The sequence below is a fragment of the Camellia sinensis genome, chromosome 3 (genome assembly GCF_055761805.1).
Source record: "Camellia sinensis isolate YWXY chromosome 3, ASM5576180v1, whole genome shotgun sequence".
Taxonomy (NCBI): Eukaryota; Viridiplantae; Streptophyta; class Magnoliopsida; order Ericales; family Theaceae; genus Camellia; species Camellia sinensis.
In genome coordinates, this window is record NC_138963.1 from 214,820,237 (window position 1) to 214,843,166 (window position 22,930).

At 33.8% G+C, this 22,930-nt stretch overlaps 1 protein-coding gene across 2 annotated transcripts; it reads right to left on the bottom strand.

Annotated features, from left to right (window-relative positions):
* Positions 1–8,984: 8,984 nt before the first annotated feature.
* LOC114288636 (bifunctional nuclease 2) lies at positions 8,985–15,174 on the bottom strand. 2 transcript variants are annotated; one of them, XR_003638345.2, is made up of 10 exons: positions 14,698–15,174; positions 13,802–14,110; positions 12,740–12,910; positions 12,567–12,616; positions 12,419–12,475; positions 12,237–12,302; positions 12,056–12,130; positions 10,039–10,190; positions 9,489–9,580; positions 8,985–9,345 (listed from the first exon to the last, which is right to left on the bottom strand). XR_003638345.2 is itself a non-coding variant. In XM_028232184.2 (10 exons), exons 2-10 carry the CDS (start codon positions 14,091–14,093, stop codon positions 9,293–9,295), a joined length of 972 nt encoding a protein of 323 aa, XP_028087985.2. In that variant the 5' UTR covers positions 14,094–14,110; positions 14,698–15,174; the 3' UTR covers positions 8,985–9,292. The 2 variants fall into 2 exon arrangements, 1 of the variants encoding a protein (XP_028087985.2); XM_028232184.2 differs by having other exon boundaries at positions 10,075–10,190.
* Between the last annotated feature and the right edge of the window lie 7,756 nt (positions 15,175–22,930).

Below are 22,930 nucleotides of genomic sequence, written 5' to 3' on the forward strand. Positions count from 1 at the left end.
ATGGACTGCTTTGCCAGATACAGAGTCGCCACCTAAATATTTTATTTTGGGAAATTTAGGAAACCCTGACTCGTTGCCTAAGGCCACGTGTCCGTCATCACCAAAGTTGCCTCGGCTCGGGAACTTGGGTACGATTGGGGAAGGTCACTTCGTGAGCACCCCCGCTCGCCCTGTCAGAGACCGGCCTCTACTAACCATGATATCTATTTTTGAAAACATTGTATGTTCTTATTCCGGTTATTAGCCTAGGTTACTATGTGATGCGCACAGCATACAAGTATAGACTGAGTCGCCTGAATTGGAACAAAACATTTCATGTTTGTTTGTTTGAAAAATGGTTTGATGGTGCTACTCGCAAGTAGGCTTAAAATGCAGATTTTGTCACCCTCGGGTGGGCTTAGAAAAGATGGTTTTGCCACTATCTAGTGGGCTTAAAACAAACAGTTGATGATTTATTCCAATCCAAGTAACCCAACCTTCACCCACAGGCATTCAGGCAGTTATATCACATAAGCATATAGCCTCATGGTAAGCATGCTATTCATGGCAGTCACTCACACACATGCAAGGATGCTAAAGCATAGAACTTACCGAGTACTCCAAGCCAAAACAGAAGTTTATTAGAAATCATGCATGATCCTAAGTATACAGAAATGCCTAATGCAACACATGCAAAAATGCAACTATAGCAGGCTCGGCTATTCTAAACATGGCATATGAAATGCTACAGCTAACATGTATCCAATTTGAAATTGAAAATACAATACAGTTAGTATGGTGCGCCGAGCCCGGTGCATGCAAAACAGATGAATGAATGCAAACATGCTATCATACTGTATGCTAATTAAAATATGCCCTAATCTAACCATCATAAGCGGATAAATAAAAGGGAGAAAGACGTGGGGTTGGAAGACATACAACACACACACACACACTTATTACAATTATGCCCTCGCACGGAGGGTCCGAATCAATATACAGTCCCGAATAAAAGAATAGTACAGTCCAAATAATACAGTCCAAATAATGTACAAATTCCTAATTAATTAGAAAATTAACTAAGAAAGCTGTAAAACTGGCGTGCAAGCCAGGGACTGCCTCGCTTCTGATGAATGATGTATGTCTGGGCTGCCTTGCGCGAAAATCCACTGGGATGCCCCAATTAGCCTCTGTTTCGCAATTATTCTTGAAAAACGCGCCAAGCTTCGGAAGACCGCCGATTCTTGATTTGCTGCAACAGAGAGCAGGAAAGGGGCATAGCAATGTATTTTCACAGATATATGCATGCCTCGATCCTCGTGTCACCAATCACGCATCTCGATGCATGATGGCCGAGGAGTCGAATTGTGCAACTCAATATGGAATGAATGCACATGAAAACTCAACTAAAACCTAACTCCATCATGGATAATCCGGAGTGTCGGCGACTGGGAATTGAGACACGTTCCGTCACTCGGAGTACGAAATGCACCTCGTTTCCCGTGCCCGGGCTAACTCCTATCCCGAACACGATGCAATATGCATGACATGCATGAAATGCAACTAAGATACAATCCTAAGATACACAATGTTATGGAATGGCATACACGCTGCACGAGGTAATACGCAACCGAGCATGCACAATGCTATGGATGAAATGGCATACGCAATGCAATGATGGGCTTACACCAACATGAGAGAGCCTCAGCCACACTCACATAGGAGGCCATCAGATGAAAACAAGACAACTCGAAATGCGTGCACGCGTGCACGCAAACCGAGGACCGACCCTCAGGCACCGAAATGCCACTCTAATGAGACATGGCAAAGACATGAAATATGATATGCAAACATGCAAAAATCAGTAGCAAAATGAGGGGCAAAACAGCCCCGAAACAAGGCGAAATGACACCCGATGCATGGAATTTCTCCCGAAATGCAAAATTAGGTACATGAAATGGCTTACATCTATACAAAGCATGCATAATTGGTACAGGGAATGAAAAGACAGAATCAAGGCAGCCCCAAAATAAGCATTTTTACAGTTCAAAGCACGGCCAAACAGCAAACAGAAATAGGGCAAAACTAGCATGCAAAAATGGCCCTAAATGCGAGATAAAGAAGCAACTCACAGCTGCTGTCCTCAAACAGATTAGGGCCCTTCAACAAAGTTGAAGAGGGGCCCAAAAAATGATCTTTTACAGTTTATGAAGAACCACAAAAACCAGCACAGGTATGGCTAAACTCTCATGCAAGAAATGGGCCAAAAAGTGGACAAAGAAGCAAGTGGTGGTTTCTGGCCTTAAACACAAAGGGGCCCTTCAACAACATTGAAGAGGGGAAAAAAATAATACACTTTACAGTTGATGGCCGGACCCAAAACAGTATGCATACAAGCCAAAAATATCATGCAAAATATGGCCAAAAAGGAGAGATATAACACAAAGTACATAAAGGATGCCTCAAACAGTGAAATACCCTCAATGAAACATGAAGAGGAGACCAAAATAAGACTGTTTTCAGCTCTGAAAATCGCCCAAAAATAGAAGCACAATAGGCTAATAAATCATGCAAAAATAGGGACCAAAGAGGGGTATAATGACAAGTGGCACATGGAGGTCCCAAACAGTGATGAGCTCTTCTTCAATGTTGAAGAGGGGCTCAAAATAAGCCTATCTACAGTTTACATCATGCTCCAAAATAGATCACACATAGGCCAAAAATACTATGCAAGATTATGGCATACAAGAGGGATAATGAAGCAAGTGCAAGATGGGGACCTCAAACAGTGAGAGGCCCTTAAGAAAAAGTGAAAAAGAGCTCAAAAGAAGGCCACTTTCAGTTAGGGCCGGAGCTTAAAACAGCAAGCATGTATGGCTTATAAATGATACAAGAAATGAACCAAAAAAGGGGGAAATGGAACTTACCCTTGAAGACAAGTCTTTGGTTGCTTCTTGGCTTGAGAAGTGATGCCTCTTAGCTGCTAGAAAGCTCCTCAAGCTACTGGAAATGGAGTAGTGGTGGTGATGAAGAAAAGATGGTAGAACTTGGTTGTTCTTGCTTGAAAGAGAGAGATGGAGGGAGATATGGATATGCAAGCTTGAAGGCAAAAAATTCCCAACCCTTGGACCAAAGCTGGAGGCCAGTTATATGGACCAAGGAGAGGGAGAAATGGAGGGGAAAAGGTGGGGGAAAAAGGACCAAGTTTCCCCCAAAAGCTGTCCCCCGGATATAGATATTTTTGGGAGAAAACAGCTATACAGCTGTAAAGTGCTCACCTTAAGAGAGGCCGGCCAATTTTTGGAGCTGCAGGTGGCCGGCCGGCCACCTCCCATGGCCGGCCGGCCAGGGGTCAAAAGGGTCAAGGTGATTTAATGGCCGGCCACCACAAATAGGTGTCCTCCCAGGTGCCCTCAACACAACCCTGTGGTTCAAAATTGTCAACTGTAAAACAGGAGAGAGAACAAGCCATTTTTAAGAAGGGTTCAAAAGGATCAGGTGGAATTACAGGCCGGCCACCAACTTTTGGTGTCCTCCCATGTGTGTACAACACAAATATGTGGTTAAAAGTTCAAGAAAATGGCCCAAGGTTGTTCAACATTGGCTCGGAAGTGAGAAAAACGGGCGTCGGAGGGCGCCGGAGGAATATAACTGGTTGCTGAAACAATTACTGGCCTCCCACCCTTCTACGGCCTTCCTGGTGATAAAACAGAGGTACCTGCCAAAAATGAACGAAAACCGATGCAAAACGAATGCTTGGGGGCCAGAACGCGCAGTTTGGGGTCCCGAAAACTGCCTGTTAAGCACTGAAAGTGGCATTCAACCACGAAGTGGGTCTCTCAGACCTCAGTGTCCCTCAAAAGGGAGAAAATAAGATGCATGCCAAAAATCAGAGCAAACGGAGATGGTTAAGCGGTCCCGAACCGAGGCACACGCCCAACGATCCCGAAAAACCGGAAACCGGGCTCCGAAATGGGCAAAATGGCCTATAGCCACAAAATGTAGTCCACGGCCACTGAGAGATGGTCCACGGGATCTCTCCCTCCCCTCAGGAAAAGAAACAGAGAAAACCGAGTCTGGTTCGCAAACCGAGGCAAGGCACAGAAGAGGGTTCGGAAATCCGGAGGTAGGGCTCACGGCCGCGACTCTGAGACTTCTGAACGAGCACAATATGCAACATCACCAAGCGCTCAATCGGTGACGTCTGAGTCTTAAGGTCGGTAAAAAATGGGGTGTCTACACACGTAGCAATAGTATATGTTATAATTGACACAAGGATAACATACTAATTGTCTTTGATTAATTCAAAGATATTATCGTGCAATCTTTATGATTTCCTATAATCACATTTGATCTCTCTAGATCTTCCTTTAAGAACCTCACAAGGCTTAAGGTTGGCAGGTAGAACAATATTTCTGTTGTCACCTCTTGAAGTCATTTATGAAAAATCCCAACTGAATTTCACTTCCTGTGTTTCCAGAAATTAAATTTAACACTTAGAAAATTTCACAGTTGGAAATTTAATTCAAAACTAGTTTCACCACTTAACCTAAAATCGAACATGGTTAAGAATGTTCCCAAGAAAACTGGAGGGGTCACATCGGTCCGACTTAAAACCCAGTTAACCTTTTGACAAAACTTTCAAAGGCATGTTGACTCCTATTACATGGGAAATAAATTTAGAATTAAGTTTTTTAAGGGATAAACCAGGTTATAACAAACCAATTTCCAAGCAAATAAATTTACTACCAAAATTATACCACTCATAAAAGTTAACCGGTACTCTCGGAACTGAGCCCATCATTTTTGAATAAAAATCAGAAATATTTTAACTAATGCTAAAATTTGGTTTCTTTTCTCAAAACCAAATCACTTTATAATCAAATTATAACTAAAAACTCTCTCCAAATTTGATTTTCCAACACTTTGGGAATAAAATGATTAAACCCAAAGACTTCCTCAAACCCTAAAGGTTGAAAATCAAATCTGTTTTAGTTGTCATTTCTGAATAAATAAGAAATACTCTTTAGTCAAGGCTAAATACTTTGGTTTCTATTACAGAAAACTAAACCAAGTTCTAAACTTACAAACAATTTAAAAATTGCTAACCAAATTACAAGCAATATAAAAAATTGTTACAACAATGATTAAGCAAATAAAATGCTTCTAACAATACAAGCAAATAAAATTTACTTTTACACAATTGATAAAAACCAACTAAACCTAAGCAAAAAATTGCTTCACTAAACAAATGTAAACCAATCTAAATAGGATTATCCATTCTCTAAACTCCTCTCCTCGCTTAGGTATTTCTGTTCAAAAAAAGTTAGTAGTCCATAATTTTGTTTTACAATCTCAAATTCTATTAATTTGGATTTGTATTTTTGTTTCCATTCCCTTTCGCATAGGTATTATAGCAAAAAAACACAATAAAATACAAAACAAATAATCTAAAAAAATTGTAAAAGCAATAAATTAATTAAATAGCAAAATTAAATAAAATTAAAATGCTAGTCAAGTTAATGAAACTTATAACTCTCAAATAAATTAAACCTTATAACTCTAAAAATTAAATAAAATTAATTGATAAGAGTTATATGAAATTATAACACAATAATCATAACACTTTTAATTGGCAAGAGTTATAAAATAAAACTAAAACTTCAAAATTAAATTTATAATTTAATTTATACATTAACCATGTACATAAGTATAGACAAGTTACACAATTAAAATTCATAGCTCCATAATTAAATTAAAATATGAATAGGCAAGAGTTACAAATTAAACCTATAACTCTAAGCATTGAATTAAAATTTAATAGTCATGAGTTCTATAAAATTATTATAAAGATTACAAATCCTTATACCTCCTACATAATTAAAATTCTAGCCATGAGTTACAAAGCAATTTAATTCACAATAAATCCAGAAATTAGGGAGCAATTAGCATGCCATCATACGGAAAAATTGGAAAGCAATTAGCATGCAAATTACAAATCTAGGAAAAATTAAACATGCACATTATCGTAGGAAAGACAAAACAGTGGCAAACAAATGCTGTTGGTTTAGTTTCCTTAATAAAATAAATCTTATACCATGTATTAGCTATAGAACAAAACAACAGCATGCATCTCAAATTAATCTACACTCATGCACTGATATATATAAATTTAGAAAACAATGAATCATGCTCATATAATAGAAATCTAGAAATACAAAGCATTTTGATTAAATTGAAAATAAGAACAAAACATTCCATATATTCATTTATTTAAATCCCACATCATGAACATGGAAACGGTACCTTTAATTAAATAAATGAAAAAAAAAAAAAAAAAAAACACTTATGCAACAATAGCAAATTAATAGGACAGTGCCCAACATATTTACCATTCAACCGAAGACATGTACATAAGGACAATTAGAATTTCTATGTAAGAAGCGGTGAGCAACTCCAGAACGAACAGTGCACAATCCGGGGGAACATAAACAGTCCAATTACATATGACTCTATTTGGTCATATTTCATGAAAATTATAGAATCTGTTTTAAGACTGTTGTATAAATTGTGTGAAATATAAATCAAACAAATTAGACTATCATTTTAATGCATTTTATTTGTTTATGTAAATTACTTTTTTAATACATCAACGAATAATTAAAAAAAAATAACAGATGATATTTACATAATGTAGGAAGTGGGTTGGCTTTTTGGCTTTTTGGCTTTTTGGCTATTTTAGCCTGGGCTATTTTAGCCTGGTTTGGGAAGGGCTTTTTGGCTTTTTGGCTTTTTTGGCTTTTTTTGTGAGAGAGGATTGTAATGATTATGGGTTGGATTTGATATTTTGTTTGTTATGGCTAAAATAGCCTATTTTGTTTTTTGTGGCTAAATGTAATGATTATAGATATAGTTTTTTTTAATAATTGAAAAAACAACAAATGACATTTATATGTATTGTATAAAATTAAATCAACAAAATTAATGCAACTACATAATATGTGAAATAGGTGGGGGTCATCCATATGCATTCTAAGAATACTTTTAAAAATAGAGGGTCAATGGAAATTTTTTTAAAAAACTTGAAGAGGAATCATCTCACATACATTGTAAGAAATACTCCTGAAATATAAAGTCAAAAATAAAAAATAAAAAAATCTTACGGTGCCATTTCATATACAACCTAGAAATATTATTTCTACTTTGAAATTGAGAGGGTAATAATAGAATTTTGAACTTTGGGAGCCATGCCATTGCATAGCTCCATCCATGTGTACATACATGTTTTTTTGTGGGTTAGTCCTACCTTTGCAAAGTACTAAGCCCATGTTTGATTCATAAGATTAATAATGAAAGTATTAATAATTCTATCCAATTAATGTGGTATTTATTCACTATCTAATTGAATTTGTAGAATAAATGATCCTCTTATTCATTGTTTGATTTGCATTGGATAAGAAAACATATGAATGTAAGATTACAACTATATTTATCTTCTTTTCTAATCTTACCCTCCATCAATGTTTCTTTACAATCTTTACTTTATCAAAATTTCTTCGTAAACGTAGTTTTGAAAAAAATTATAAATAAATAAATAAATAAATAAAAGCAAAATAAAAATACAAATGCCATGTTTGTTTTTTTTTTTTTAATTTTTTTTTAAATTATAAACAAATTTGATAAAATAAATATCAAAAAATATTTTTAAATTTTTAAAAATTATTTTTAGCCTTCTAAAATATAGAATTATATAAAAATAATAAATATTTTAATTTTTAGTCAAGAGTAAAAGTGTCTTTTTATTTTATTTCTCAGCTCATGATATATAATTCTATCCTTACCCCATTACTAATAATCCTATAATTATAAATTTGTTAGATTAATAATCCATTAGATTAATAATCTTAAAAAAAAATTTCAAAACAAACATATAATTATTAAACTCATGGATTAATAATCTTAATCTCAATATCATATCTTATAATCCTGTCAATCAAACATGCCTTAAATGAACCAGGGCCGGAAAAAAAAAAAGGGTGGCGCAGAGGTCAAGAATGACCATCTTTGAGGATAAAAGATCAAAGGATAATCAAGCAAGTTGTTTATGATGTATGAGAGGTTAAAGTTGAGCGTTCAAGCTTTTTAACACGGATTCTTTTTAAGAGGTGGTTGTGAAAGTCAACACAGTTCCATCGGTGGTAGTTCGCGTAGATCTAAAGTTTTAGGCCAAAAAATAAAAAAAATGTAATAGATCCTAAATTTTTTATTAAATAAATAATCAAATATTTCACATGAATGTAAAATTCACGAGGATAAACCTTACACCCAGATGAAATATTTGGTTAATTATTTGATAAAAAATTTAATTTCCCTAACATTATCCCAAAAAGTAAAACCCAAATTCAAATAGATGCCTTTCATATGAAGTTAAAACCAAAACGTGGGGTCACTACTGAAAGACACTTTGACAAATCAGTCTGTCTATTGGATTCAAATTTTTTGGCTCACATATCATTTTCCATATGCACAAGCATTATTGCTTAATAGCATTACCAAAACTAATCACAACAAAAATCACCTCATCCGCAACGGCGTTAACTGTAAATTTTCCTAGTTAATCATTTCTAGATTTAAATATTAAAAAAGGTGTGCAACATTGGATGCATTTGTGAGCTTCTGAAAAGCCAAAAACAAAAAAAGACAAAAAAAAAATCAGAAAAAGCCTCACAGAGGTTCATGAAGATGAAGTTCAAATGCAAGGCACTGAACAACTAACTGGGAGAATCATCACAGCAGTGACCTACCTTAATAATCCATATGGTCACAAAGCCATAGACAGAGCAATACATGTCTGAGGATTTGCTTCGTCAAATGAATCAGTGGTGTTTGATGCTATTAACTTGAACTGATAGGTTGCCATAAGCCAAAAAAAGGCAACTCAGAAATGCAGCAGATATCAAGAAATCAATAGTGTATATATGCAAGGAACAATGGGAGACCGAAAATTTACTCAGAAATCAGCGAGTCTTGCATAATCAACATTATACCAACAGTCCCAAGTTTGTCCATCTATACAGATATGCACAAGCCTGTTTCATACATATTTTGGGGGGGCGGGGAAGATAAATGATTAATTACTGTTGAAGCCCACCTCATCAACTTTAACCAATGGTTTATATGTACAAATCCCATCCTTGTTGTGAGAGAGAGAGAGAGAGAGATGGGGGGGGGGGGAGGAGGGAGAACATGGTGCAAATCACAGGTGAACACTGTTTAAACCAACGACGGAAGAAAATGGGAAGCCTTATACCTGCTATGCCCAATTCCTCTTGGACCTGAGTTGAGTCAGTTTGTCCCTCCATTGAGCTGTAATAGACCACAAAAATACCAAGACTCAAGAACTACAATAGTAGTAAAACAACTATCATACTGGGTAAGGAAAATGAAGCTATTTGGACTCCAATGTAAATCTCCAATGTTTAAATTATAATTCCACGGTAATAGTATACCTGCATCTCTGTACCGTTCCTCAACAGCAGCAATCAGCATATTGCGCACAAGATCAAACTCCTTTGTTTCAATGCATGGCTGCCCACTAGGCCTGGAACACAACACCATGCATTACTTCAACCGATTTACATTTGCTCATAGAGATAGATAATTATTGTGGTCTTAACTCATAACATGTAAATCCAGACAGTTCCATCACCATATATTTCTGTCATTTCCAAATCCTATTAAAATAGCTATGGTAAAATTTGGATTAACGCTCTTTTTTTCTTTTTTAACTTCCTGAATTTCACTTGGTATGAATGAGTGATAACCTGTTCCAAGGTATCTTTATATAACCTTACAATTCAGAGTCTTTTAAGTCTTAAAGTCCATTATCAAACTATATCTTTGCCACACATCAAACTTTCATGCTTACATCCAAAGCATAGATTGTCCCCAAACAAACAAAATATATGCAATCACCAAGGTATTAAAAAATATAAACAATTCTTGACTGAGGTTTTCAACTCCAGGTATGAATTCAAAAGAAATCATTATTGGTTCTACCTCATATTTTTTATGAAGAGAATGAATCTTCATTACCGGTCTAGTTCTGTAAATAGTAGGCCATCTGAAGAGGTGTGCATTGACACCTTGGCAGATTCAATGACCCTCATCCCATCACTATATGCCAAGTATTTGTTGACTTGTATAGGCACCTGCACGAAATGAAGAAAGATTAAAACAAAAAAAGCTTCTATTGATTCACAGAATTATCACTTGATGGTTGTGAGTTCGAACCTGAGGGTAACCACTTTGTGAAAATAATGCTAAAGGTTAGATCTATATCCAATATACTCCTCCCAGACCCTCATCTATGGAGACAAAACTGGCCGTACTTTTTTGTAAAAACAGAATTATCACTTAATCTAAAATTTCACTAATTTCAACGTATGTCAAAATAATGGGTTGCAAAAATAAGTCTATAAGCACTACCATGATATGTTCGCATAAAAAACAATCAAGCATCTGGTTGGATCAAATAATGAAGAAAAAGAACCAACATTTATATGTTTCCTACGAGCAATCAGAAACGATCACCTCTGTCCGTCAAAGAGGTTCAGAGTCTATCCCTGGTTCTATATTACATAATTTTTTTTTTTTTTTTGAATCATAAAATGGATATGCAGATAGACTACTCCACATACCTGACAGGAAGGTTCTATATTACATAATTACCTCTTCAAAAGGAACTGCAAACACTGCACTATCCAACATCACATTATGGTTGGGTAACGTAAAATTTTGCTCTCCATTTCAGGTAAGCTCCATCAAATCTACTATTCATAACACCCACACACACCCTTCAAAAAAAAAAAAAAAAAGAATATATATCCATGTAACCTCCCAATTATGACACGTGTAGCTCATTTATATCCAAGCAACTGACAATGTGTATTTAGAACATGTATGAGAACTTTTAGCCCAGATATACAGACACCCACAATTCTCAAAATGGACCACAATTAATAATTGTAATCAAATCAAGATTTTTCTCAACTTTTTTCTTTCTTTTTTCCCCACTCTTCCAATTACCTAACAAAAGCATTTAAGTCACCCGCACTTGCACGGATAAATTTCCATTCATTAGAGAGGACCAAAAAAATAAAAAAAGCGGGAAAAGGATCATGCACAGGTAGCTTAATTTAAAAAAACTATGCCTTCGTCAATTTTCAAAAAACCTACTTAAATATTTTGTACCTGCATATGCATTTTCAAATGAATTTTAAAATTATTTATTTTCAGTACCTTTAACTATCTGTAAAGCTGTCTCAGGTACAATTCTTTTTTATCTTTTTCCTTCTTCTATTTGCCACTTTTACTTGAATTTGTATATGTATTCTATTCTATCAAATTACCTGTATTTCTGCCTCTTTTTAGAACTATGTATTCCATCTCTTAAGATAATGATAATAGCTATTGCAATAATTATTATCATAATAATAACAAAATTTTATTCAACTTCAACACAATTTCGCATGACCAAACAAATTGATAATGAGTTAGCAGTAAGGGTAAGATTGACAATCTCAAGCAACCATAGACGGGATAAAATCGAATACTGCAGCCAAAAATATTACTTCAAACTCTATTGAGATATTCTCTTCAATATTTCAAAACTGTAGGTTATTATTAGAGTAACAATAATACTGGGCAAGCCATACAGTAATAAGATGTCACTAGAATTGCAGACATTGGACCATAGGTGAGACCAAAAAATAGGAGTTTTTATTTCTCATTTCTCTCCTCCTCTCCCTCCTCCTTTTGGTTCAATTTTGGAAAAATTCTATGTCATTTCGTTCAGACACTAGCTTCATCCCATTAAGAACCACCATCATCAGATAGTATTACTCAGCTATCAGTTTTGCATGCAAATAACATTATGTTTATCCAACACCATTATATAATGCTATCTAGTGAGAGAGCAGTGATTAAAACTATGTTAGATAAGAGGACTACATGATGATAAACAACCACAAAAATCCACCAAAGTAGTTACAATCTTCAAAATGAGCAAAAGTACCTTGCATCTTACTGCAATGTTAATGGCATCCGAAGGTCGAAGATCAAAGCTAACACTCTCCGTTTCATTACCCAACTGAGATTTAAAAAAAAAAAAACTTTATCAGTTAAATATTACTATTAAAGCAAGTTTTATGGAAAATATTAGTCAAACAAAATACAGGCTTGAAACAGGAATATGCCTTCGTGAGGTATAACTGAGCAAAATATGCTTCATGTACCCTCTTGGTGACTCGAACAACCTTCACCTGCATAAGAAACAAACAGTTATATCAAATGGAGGTCTTACAAAAGAGAAATCAAGGTATGAAAATATAGAGGCATTGCTAATCATGAGAAGTAACAAAAGCAAATCCAAACTTACTGCATAGCCCATCTTGTCAACCATCTCCTTTACAACTTGATACATAGTGGGCCTAGCCTGAAAAGTCATCGACAATTGGTATGTTTTAAGTTAACACAACAATTTAGAAGGGAAAAAAAAGTTTCCAAAATGAAATATGACAACTTACGATTTGGACATTGCGGATAGCTGCCATGAGCAACACACTTGGCATCTCCACTACAATTAAAACCAAATCATTAATTGAGAGTTAAAAAAGGAAAAAGAAAAAAAAGGTTAAAATGCACAATCCTAAGAGAAAATTCTTCATTGTAGAAAGTATAAAATGTGATATGTACATACAAACAATTATTGGGAGGAGAAGGCCAGTCCCATCTTCCATCTTCAATACAATAGCAGGATGTGGAGCATAATCAGGCAGATGTCCACCCTGAGGGTTGTTATGAACACATCTTAAATGCCTACCATCTCTCATCTTAATCATAAAACCATCTGGGCCACTCTTCACCTCAACTACACGGAAAAACCATAGAGACACGAGCATCAATAACGTACAATGCATATAACTACAATTTACAAACTTTAGCAAGTAGTGAAGAAGTAAACAGCCCAACAGCACACTGCTTAGAGCTATAGAATTTCGGACAACATGATCATAGTCATCATTCATTGACAATAATACTATAAGGGATCCATAACTGTAGAAACATGCATGATGCACAAGAAGGTGTGTCATTAAAAACTAAAAAAATTATAAAAAATTAAATTGGCAGTAACATGGGAACAATTTAGGAATGAGAAAAAGTGTGACAACGCTTCAAAAGGGTGTTCAAACCAAATGGGCTTCATATAACAGTATAAATAGATAAAGAGGGGAAAAAAAGTAAGCTACTAAGGCTAGGTTGCAAAGTATATAAAGAGGGGTGTTGAGATGTATGTACGCTTTTCCTCCAAATTGAATACAGGAAAAATGGCACAAAAGGATGCTCAAAGGAACATTTGTGTTTACATTTCTCATTTTTTGGCAAGAAGCGAAACGACAGTACACGGATACTCTCAGATGTAAGAGATTGATGTTTCCATGTTCTGTGCTCTAATAGAAAGCAAAATGACAAAACACAATGCGTGATTAAAACGATGCTTAAAGGAACACCAAAACGATGTTTTGTGTTTACATTTCTCATTTTTGGCAAGAACTTGAAGTGACATGACAATATACCAGATACTATTAGAAGTAAGAGTTTGATGTTTCAATTTTCTGTGCTCTAATAGAAAGCAAATGACAAAACACAATTTTCTTTTAACTGAATTATAAGCAAATGCATTTTCCAAAAGCAGAACCAAACAAGCCAAAAGAATTGCACTCAATGCTATGGAATTTACGAAAATACACAATTAACGTACGTGCTTCAACAACACTGGAGTTGACGTAATCTTCATCATTCTCATTGAAATTCTCTGCCATACTACCGTTACCATTGGAAGATGAACTGAAACCACAATGCACCTTCTTGCACCGTTGCACGTGTAGTTGATGACTCACATTAATCCTAGCACCCATGGTACCATTGAATCCCCAGAATCCACTTCTAAGAAATTTAGCCTTCATTAAGGGCCCACTAACAGACACAGTGTAAACTCCAGTTTGTTTTGCTCGGAAAGCAGGGCAAATAACCGGTCCTTGCAGAGAACCCATCTTCCCTCCTTTAAGATCTATCCGTAAACAAAGATAATATGACCAAAACATTATATGAGAACAGGCTAAAAACTTAACATGCAGTTAAATGAAGGAAACCGTTATCCATGTACCCATCAAATTTATTTATTTATTTATTTTCACTTTCCCTCCTAAATATATTTTTTTTTTCTTTTCATCAGGGTAAGTTTTATAAACACAAATTGCACATATAAGGAACAGAGCCAACAGCACTGAGTTCACATCATAGACTCTTCATAGTAGATAAATTTTTCATACAAAAATCGATCCTTTTTCCAGAAACAAAATTAGAAAGTTACCATTACCAAGTTTCCTCCTTTATTGATCATTAACTGTGTGTGTGTCCATTTAAGAATTCAGTGCCTAATTTAACTATCGGAATCAATCAGTTCAATAAATATTCAAGCACTATCGATTCAATAGTTAATACTCTCTCTCACCCTCTTTCTCTCCAAAATTTAATCTGAAATTCGATCATTAAATTAGGCCGATTAATGAATGATAAAAAAATCTTCGTTCAAATTCAATCCAAAGATCATGAAGATTGTAAAATAGATACAGCGAGTTAGTTACATCACCACACCTGAAACGCCTCTAATAGCTCTGAAACTTTATAATCTTCGAAAGATCAAAGCGATTTCAGCCCCGATCGTTGCTCTTAACTCAAACCAAAGCTTATATTTTCTCGGGAATCACAAATTCAAGTACTCAATTAGGGAGTTACGAGGATCGGTCTGCGTCGACCAAGCCCTAGAATCGAACCGATCAAAGATATATATTGGAGTAGAGAGAGAGAGAGAGAGAGAGAGAGAGAGAGAGCAAGAGAGAGAGATAGAGAATTTTTTTTTTTTTGTAAGATTGGTAAGCACCACCGACAAGAAAGAGTGGATAAAGGAAGTAGAAAAATGGCGAGAGTGAGTAAGAAGATAAGAGATTTTTATAGAAAAGAGGGAAACAGAAGCGAAGAGAAGATATTAGAGAGACCGGTCAGACTATGTGGAGAACGACAGAGGAATGAGAAACCTCCAAATGCCATACTTCTCTTATCCCCGTTAGGGACAGGTTTTTTTTTTTTTTTTTTTTGGTTTAAAAGTTTAAAAAAATAAATAAATTATGTTGTTTCTTTATTTTATTTTATAATTTTTTTGTAAAGAAATAATAATTAAAGTAGCTGATTTTCAAACCACTCTGTATTAGAGCTACTATGGGGATGTTTGACAATAGTTTTTTTTTGATTTTTTGGATTAAAATAATATTAAAAGATAAAATAAATCAAAATAATTAATAAGATAAAATATTATATCAAATCATAATCGTTTTATTTTTTTTTCTCCAAACATCACATCTAATTATAGAAAAAAATTCAATTATCTTTTCAAATATAACTGTTTTAGCCTATTAAAATAGTCAAAAATTAAAATACCTTATTAAAATAATAAGCTTTCCAAACATGCCTATATATTTGCAAAGATAGTATTAGTATGTTAATAGTTATATTATAATGTAAGTTAATATCTCTTTATAGACTCCAACCTAAAAATCTCACCATAACATCTAAATATTTTCTTCATGACTACTAAGTTATAGCTTGGGTCATTAGAGTTACTAATGTACAATACATTTTTATTTTTTAAAAAGTTCACAATATGTTCAAATATCACAATTAAATAAAAAAAATTGTAATCAATTATATAAATATTAATTATAACAATGGATCAAAAAATTATTGTTTGATTATTTGTATTTAAATAATTAATTTTCATCAATAATTAATATTTGAACGAAAAAATAATGTTAATTAAAAAGTTCATGCAAATGAAAAAGAAGTTCCAAACCTCTATTTGATATAATTTTTCCTTATAATTTGTCAGATAACCAAGGTAAATTAGCTAATTGTATTCAAAAGTAGAGTGAAAAGCGTTTTTAATTTTTAATTTTTTATTCTTAATTTTAAATTTTAACTTGTTCTTTGGTTTTATTTTTGAACCAAAAGTTAGACATGATTCTCTTTCAAAGCATAATGGTAATGGTGTGAATTTATGTTTATTTTTATGTTTATTTGTCTCATTTAAATGAGAATAAATAAATTAAATTATTTATACAAAATTTATTTATAGAATTCATCAAAGACAAGACACAAGATGCATTTGACCGTATTGTGTCTTTTTTATAATCCATTTTGTAAATGATTTATTATCGCACCTGGGATAAATTTTGAAATAGTGAGTAATTTTGCTCGGCCTTCAAGGGCAGTTAGGACTTTTGGCAATCCCAACAGCTGAAGCGTGGGGAGCTTCTATTTACACACACCAAACTCTCTTTATACAAACACTTAATGAAGGGAGTGTGTAAAGGTCATGTTTGATTCACTTCACTATTAGTGAAGCATTAATAATCCTATCAAATTAGTGTGGTGTTAACTATCCCACCCCTACCTCATTACTAATAATCCTACAAATTTGTTGGATTAATTATCCATTGGATTAATAATCCTAAACCAAAGTGTCAAAACAAACATAGGATAATTGGGCCCACGGATTAATAATCTCAATCCCATGCTTTAATCCGTCCAATCAAAATGTGTAAAAAGTGTATATTGTGTGTGTAAATAGAAGCTCCCTGAAGCCTGTTGTTTGACAACTACTGCTGCTGGAGTGCCAAGTATTTATCTTCTAGAATTAATCATTATAGAACATGTTTATTCTTTATTTACTTGATGTAACATTATAAATTTTACTTTTTTTATTAATTATAATATTTTAAAATATTACATAATCGTATTTAAGAATACCCAATATTAAAGGTATATATAGTGTGATTCGAACAGTTTTGAACATAAAATTATAAATCGAATTGTGGATTAGTAAATTGATAAATTACGATTTAAAGAGTTTAGGAAGTGAATTAAAAGATATTCTAATCAATTATCAACCCTTTATATAATATATAACACTAATTTACATAATACTTTATATATATAACATAAGTTAATTTTATATAATATTTTTTATATATGTAATTATTAATTTATAATAAATTTCACATATTAAATATTTTTTATACTTATTTTTATTTTAATATTTTATTATAAATTAAAAAATATATATCCACTAATTATAATGGAGCAGAATAATTTTAAAAATAAATTTTAAATTTTAAATCACAGTTAGTTAATAAATCGAAACAAATCAATATCAATCGGTATAATTTCAACAAATTGCATAATATTTTACATAACCATATCCAATCCCCACTCGTTGCATGGGCACGACATCAGCACTGCGCTTCATGATGAGACACTGCATCAGCGCCAGTGTGGCAGCACCCGATGATCTCAAAACGTCCAGATGAGTGCCACGTGTGTGATGATAAACATTCAACATGCTTGGTTAGAGTTTTTTAAAAGAGTAATGATTCATCCCCTTTTTCCCCACCTCTTTTGACCCCCTCTCTCTCTTATTGGTCACTTTTTCTTTTTCTTTTTCTTTTTTTTCCTACTCCTCCAATCACCACCTGCCACGTGGCAAAGGGGTGAGGGGGTGACCCCCAAAAGGGGATCCCAAGCATTATTCTTTTTAAAAATTATTTTCAAAAAATTTTACTTTCTTATTTTTCGTATTTTTTTGTTTTTATTAAATTTTTTTAATATTTTAAATAATTTTTTTACTTACATACCTAACATAAATATACTTAAAAAGTAAAAAAATTATGAAAGAAACCTTTTAAAAATTCATTAAATACCAAAAATAAAATAAAAATACCAGAATTTCGTACATATTTTATATTTTTATGTATTTATTAATTTTTTAAAATATTTTTTCACAAATTTTTTACTTTTTAGATACATCTAAGTAAGGTGCATCTAATAAAGTAAAAAAAATGTTTAAAATTTTAAAAATATTTACTAAAAATAAAAAAACACGAAAATCAAAAAACTTTTAATTTTTAAAAAATTTAATCTAAAAAATTCAAACCAAACACACTGATTCGTTTTGGATAAGGCATCTACCGAAGTTGTTTTGAAAAGTAATTATTTTAATTAAATTTTTTTAAAAATATATATATAAGAATAAAAAAAATTCACTTTTTAATAATAAAATTTTGACTTTTTATTTATTTTAGATGATGCTAACCAGCTCTCAGTCTAGGACTCATTGTTTGATAAGGTGGACCTCTCTTCTCATGTTCTGATTGATCAACACACACAACTAAAAATTTATTGGGCTTTTTTATTATTATTATTATTATTATTTATTTATCATTTGAAATAAGATAAATTACACTTTTCTTCTTTTATGTTTGGTTACTTTTTTATTTTGACTCTTAAAATTTATTTTTTCTCACTTGAATCCTTCATATTTCAAGTTTTTCTTAATTTACTCCTTAAGTTAATTTCTATTAAAAATTAGACAAAAAATAACACATTGACAATCACATAACATAATAATATTTTATTATATATAACTCATATCTCTAACATAAACTTAAACCTAATATAATAATATATTTTTATATTATGTAGCAGTTATTCTGATTTTTTGTTTAATTTTAAACAAAAATTAGTTTTATAGTAACTTGGAAAGAGTTTGAAACATAAAAAGCCAAAATAAGAAAAATAATCTTTAAGGTTCAAGATAAAAAAGTGATCAAATATAAAGGTGACAGAGTATAATTTATCCTTTGAAGTAATAATATAGCTTACTTTCAAGGAAAGGAAAATTATAGAAAATATATATCTATATATATTTAAATTTCTCTTTGAAAATTTTATTTATAACTTAAAATAAAGCTAGCTTAAAAAAGCACCAAACATTTGAACATTTCAAAGTATTTTAATTGTCATTGTTTAAGAATTTTTTTCTCAATTAGTTTTGCTGACTATGTATTGGGCCAATTCGGTTGTCCCATCTAGAAGTCATATGATAGCAATGACGAATTTAGGAGAGGCTAGCGGCAACGGCACCTCTAAAATTTTTTAAAATATTTTATATTATATTAAAAATCTTAAAATAATTTAAAATTATAAGATTTTTACATCTCAAATTTGTTTTAGATAATTTTAAAATTATATAGAATAATTTTTAATTTTTCAAATTATAGAGTAACTTTCCAAAGTCTCAATCCTCAATCCCATACATTGTGATTTTCGGCAACCTACAAATTTAATATTGAAAAATAGCTGGCAATGAGGCTTTTTCCAATTTTTATTATTTTTTTAATTTTTTTATTTTATGAGGCTTGGACAATGGACACTGGTGATTGGTTGGGCGACTTTAATAATCTTGTTGGGAACAAGGATAATGAAACATATTAAAATGCTCAACATAAAAACATGATGGTTGTTGATTCCAAGAAAACCGCTATTGTTTTATATTTCAAACATAGTTGAGCCATTTTAATAAGTTGCTTTGATTGTGTTCAATGCAATAGGCGTTTTCTTAGGAGAACATATTATTCATTAATTGATTAATGAAGGTGAATCCAACAAGAGAGAACTAATAATAATCATAATAATAATGATAATAAAAAAAAGTAGTTTGCGACCCTAATTAGAGTTTATTTTAGAGACAGTGCTTCTCTTATGTCCTTATAAATGGACTGGATTGTTTAATTCAATTGCACGGATTTTATTTATTAAAAAAAAAATCAGATTATAATTGTAGCCATATGATTTATTACATTTGTCATTAAAAAAATGATTGAATTACTTTTAAAACCACATTTATTGTTTTTATTTTTAAAGATAAATGAGATAAAATTACGAATTTACAATTATTAGATCAATCTAAATTATTTTATTTTATGAATGATATACATAAATAGACACTACAAGAAATAACACATTTGCCGATCACTTTTGTCGATCAAAAAAATTTTGGTCGCAAAAAAATCACATTTGACTACTAGGGAAAAAATTGGTAGGCAAAAAAGTTTATACTTTTACTGACTAAAGTAATTAGTCGCTGAAAAGTAATTTTTCGTGACTAATTTGAAATATTGGTCGCCAAAAATTTAGGTGGGAAAGTGAAACACTGGGAGGGAGACTAAAATCTTTTAGCGACTATTGCAATTTAGTTGCAGATTAAAAAATGACGTTGTTTTGCTTGCTAAATGCACAGAGTTCAAATAGCCGACCAACACTATTGCAGGGGAAAATAAATTCAAACCCTTAAAATATTTCACAAAAACTCGCCTAATCTATCCCACCCTCTCAGTCGCGCCACTCATCTCGCCTCTTTACCATCAACGCTGTTGTCTGCTATCCTCGCCTCTCCACCGTTATCTAGTTATATTTTTTCAAGCATCTTGTAGACGTCCTCGAACGCCCCGGGAGGGATGAGCTCCCGTTCCGTTCATTTGGGCTCACTACAGTTCGGGACTCTCAAATTGTCACGGTTCTAAGTTTAAACCAAAGAGTCCAAATCCGGCAAATCGTTTTGAGAAAACAAATTTTTGAAAGAAGTGCCAAACATGGACTGCTTTGCCAGATATAGAGTCACCACTTAAATGTTTTATTTTAGGGAAATTTAGGAAACCCTGACTCGTTTGCCTAAGGCCACGTGTCCGTCATCATCAAAGTTGCATCGGCTCGGGAACTTGGGTACGATTGGGGAAGGTCACTTCGTGAGCACCCCCGCTCGCCCGATCAAAGATCGGCCTCTACTAACCATGATATCTATTTTTGAAAACATTATGTGTTCTTATTTCGGTTATTAGCCTAGATTTACTATGTGATGCGCACAGCATACAAGTATAGACTGGATCGCCTGAATTGGAACAAAGCATTTCATGTTTGTTTGTTTGGAAATGGTTTGATGGTGCTACTCGCAAGTAGGCTAAGACATGGATTTGCCACCCTCGGGTGGGCTTAGAAAACATGATTTTGCCACTATCTAGTGGGCTTTAAAACACACATTTGATGAATTGTTCCAATTCAAATAACCCAACCTTCACCCACAGGCATTCAGGCAGTTATATCACATAAGCATATAGCCTCATGGTAAGCATGCTATTCATGGCAGTCACTCACACGCATGCAAGGATGCTAAAGTATAAAACTTACCGAGTACTCCAAGCCAAAACAGAAGCTAATTCGAAATCCATGCATGATCCTAATTATACAAAAATGCCTAATGCAACACATGCAAAAGTGCAACTATAGCATACTCGGCTATTCTAGACATGGCATATGAAATGCTACAGCTAACATGTATTCAACTTGGAATTGAAAATACAATGCAGTTAGTATGATGCGCCGAGCCCGGTGCATGCAAAACAGATGAATGAACGCAAACATGCTATCATACTGTATGCTAATTGAAGCATGCCCTCATCTAACCATCATAAGCGGGTAAATAAAAGGGAGAAAGACATGGGGTTGGAAGACATACATCACACACACGCACACTTATTACAGTTGTGCCCTCGCGCAGAGGGTCCGAATAAATAATATACAGTCCCAAATAATTACAGTCCAAATAATTACAAAAATCCTAATTAATTACCAAATTAACTAAGAAAATAATAAACTGGCATGCAAGCCAGGGACTGCCTTGACTCTTCTTCAGATGATGGATGATGCATGTCTGGGTTGCCTTGCGCAGAAATCCACGGCGATGCCCCGATTAGCCTCTGTTTGCAATTTATTCTTGGAATGCGTGTCAAGCTCTGGAAGGCTGCTGATTCTTGATTTGCTGCAACAGAGAGCAGGAAAGGGGGCATGGCAATGTATTTTCACAAATGTATGCATGCCTCGATCCTCGTACCACCAATCGCGCATCTCGATGCATGATGGTCAAGGAGTCGAATTGCACGACTCAATATGAAATGAATGCACATATAAACACAACAAAACCTAAACTCCATCATGGATAATCCGGAGTGTCGGTGACTGGGAATTGAGACACGTTCCGTCACTCGAAGTACGAAACGTCCCTCGTTTCCCGTGCTCGGGCTAACTCCTATCCCAAGCACAATGCAATATGCATGACATGCATGAATGCAACTAATATACAACCTAGCATGCACAATGCTATAAAATGGCATACACGATGCACGAGGTAATACAGCATACACAATGTGTTGACATACAACCTAACATACACAATGCTATGAAATAAAATGGCATACACAATGCACAAGGGACTTACACCAACATGAGTGGACCTCAGCCACACTCACATAGGAGGCCATGAGATGAAAAATGAGACACTCGAAATGCGTGCACACATGCATGCAAACCGAGGACCGAACCTAAGGCACGAATGCCACTCTAACAAGACATGGCAAGGCATGGAATAGGGCATACTAGCATGCAAATTTCAGCGCTAAAATATGACCCAAAACAGCCCCGAATCATGGAAACATGGCACCCAATGCATGGAATGAGACTCGAAATGCAAAACTAGGCATGCGCGATGACCTATAGCTATACAAAACATGCACTATTTGAACATGAAGTGTGAAGACAGATTCAAGGCAGCCCCAAAACAAGAATATTTATATTTTTAGGTAAGGCCAAACAATGAACACAAATGGGGCTAAGCTAGCATGCAAAAATGGCCCCGAAAGAGAGGTAATGAAGCAAGTGGCAGCTTCTGGCCGTAAATGGCTAAGAGCCCTTCAACAAAGTTGAAAAGGGGCTCAAAATGAAGCACTTTACAATTTACAACCGAGCCCAAAACAGTTCATAAGCAAGCCTAAAATATTATGCAAAATAAGGCCTAAAAAGAGGCTTAAACACAACGTGTAAAAAAAGAGCCTCAAAAAGAAAAAGACCCTTGATCAAACATGAAGAGGGGGTCAAAATAAGGCCA

Excerpts from the sequence above, each read along its gene's own strand:
- LOC114288636 (XM_028232184.2), bottom strand. The coding sequence starts at position 14,093 with ATGGGTTCTCTGCAAGGACCGGTTATTTGCCCTGCTTTCCGAGCAAAA. Across the intron at positions 10,191-12,055 it reads ACATTGCAGTAAGATGCAAG|GTGCCTATACAAGTCAACAA; the intron begins GTACTTTTGCTC and ends CATTTCGTGCAG. Across the intron at positions 9,581-10,074 it reads CTATTTACAGAACTAGACCG|GCCTAGTGGGCAGCCATGCA; the intron begins GTAATGAAGATT and ends GTTGTGTTCCAG.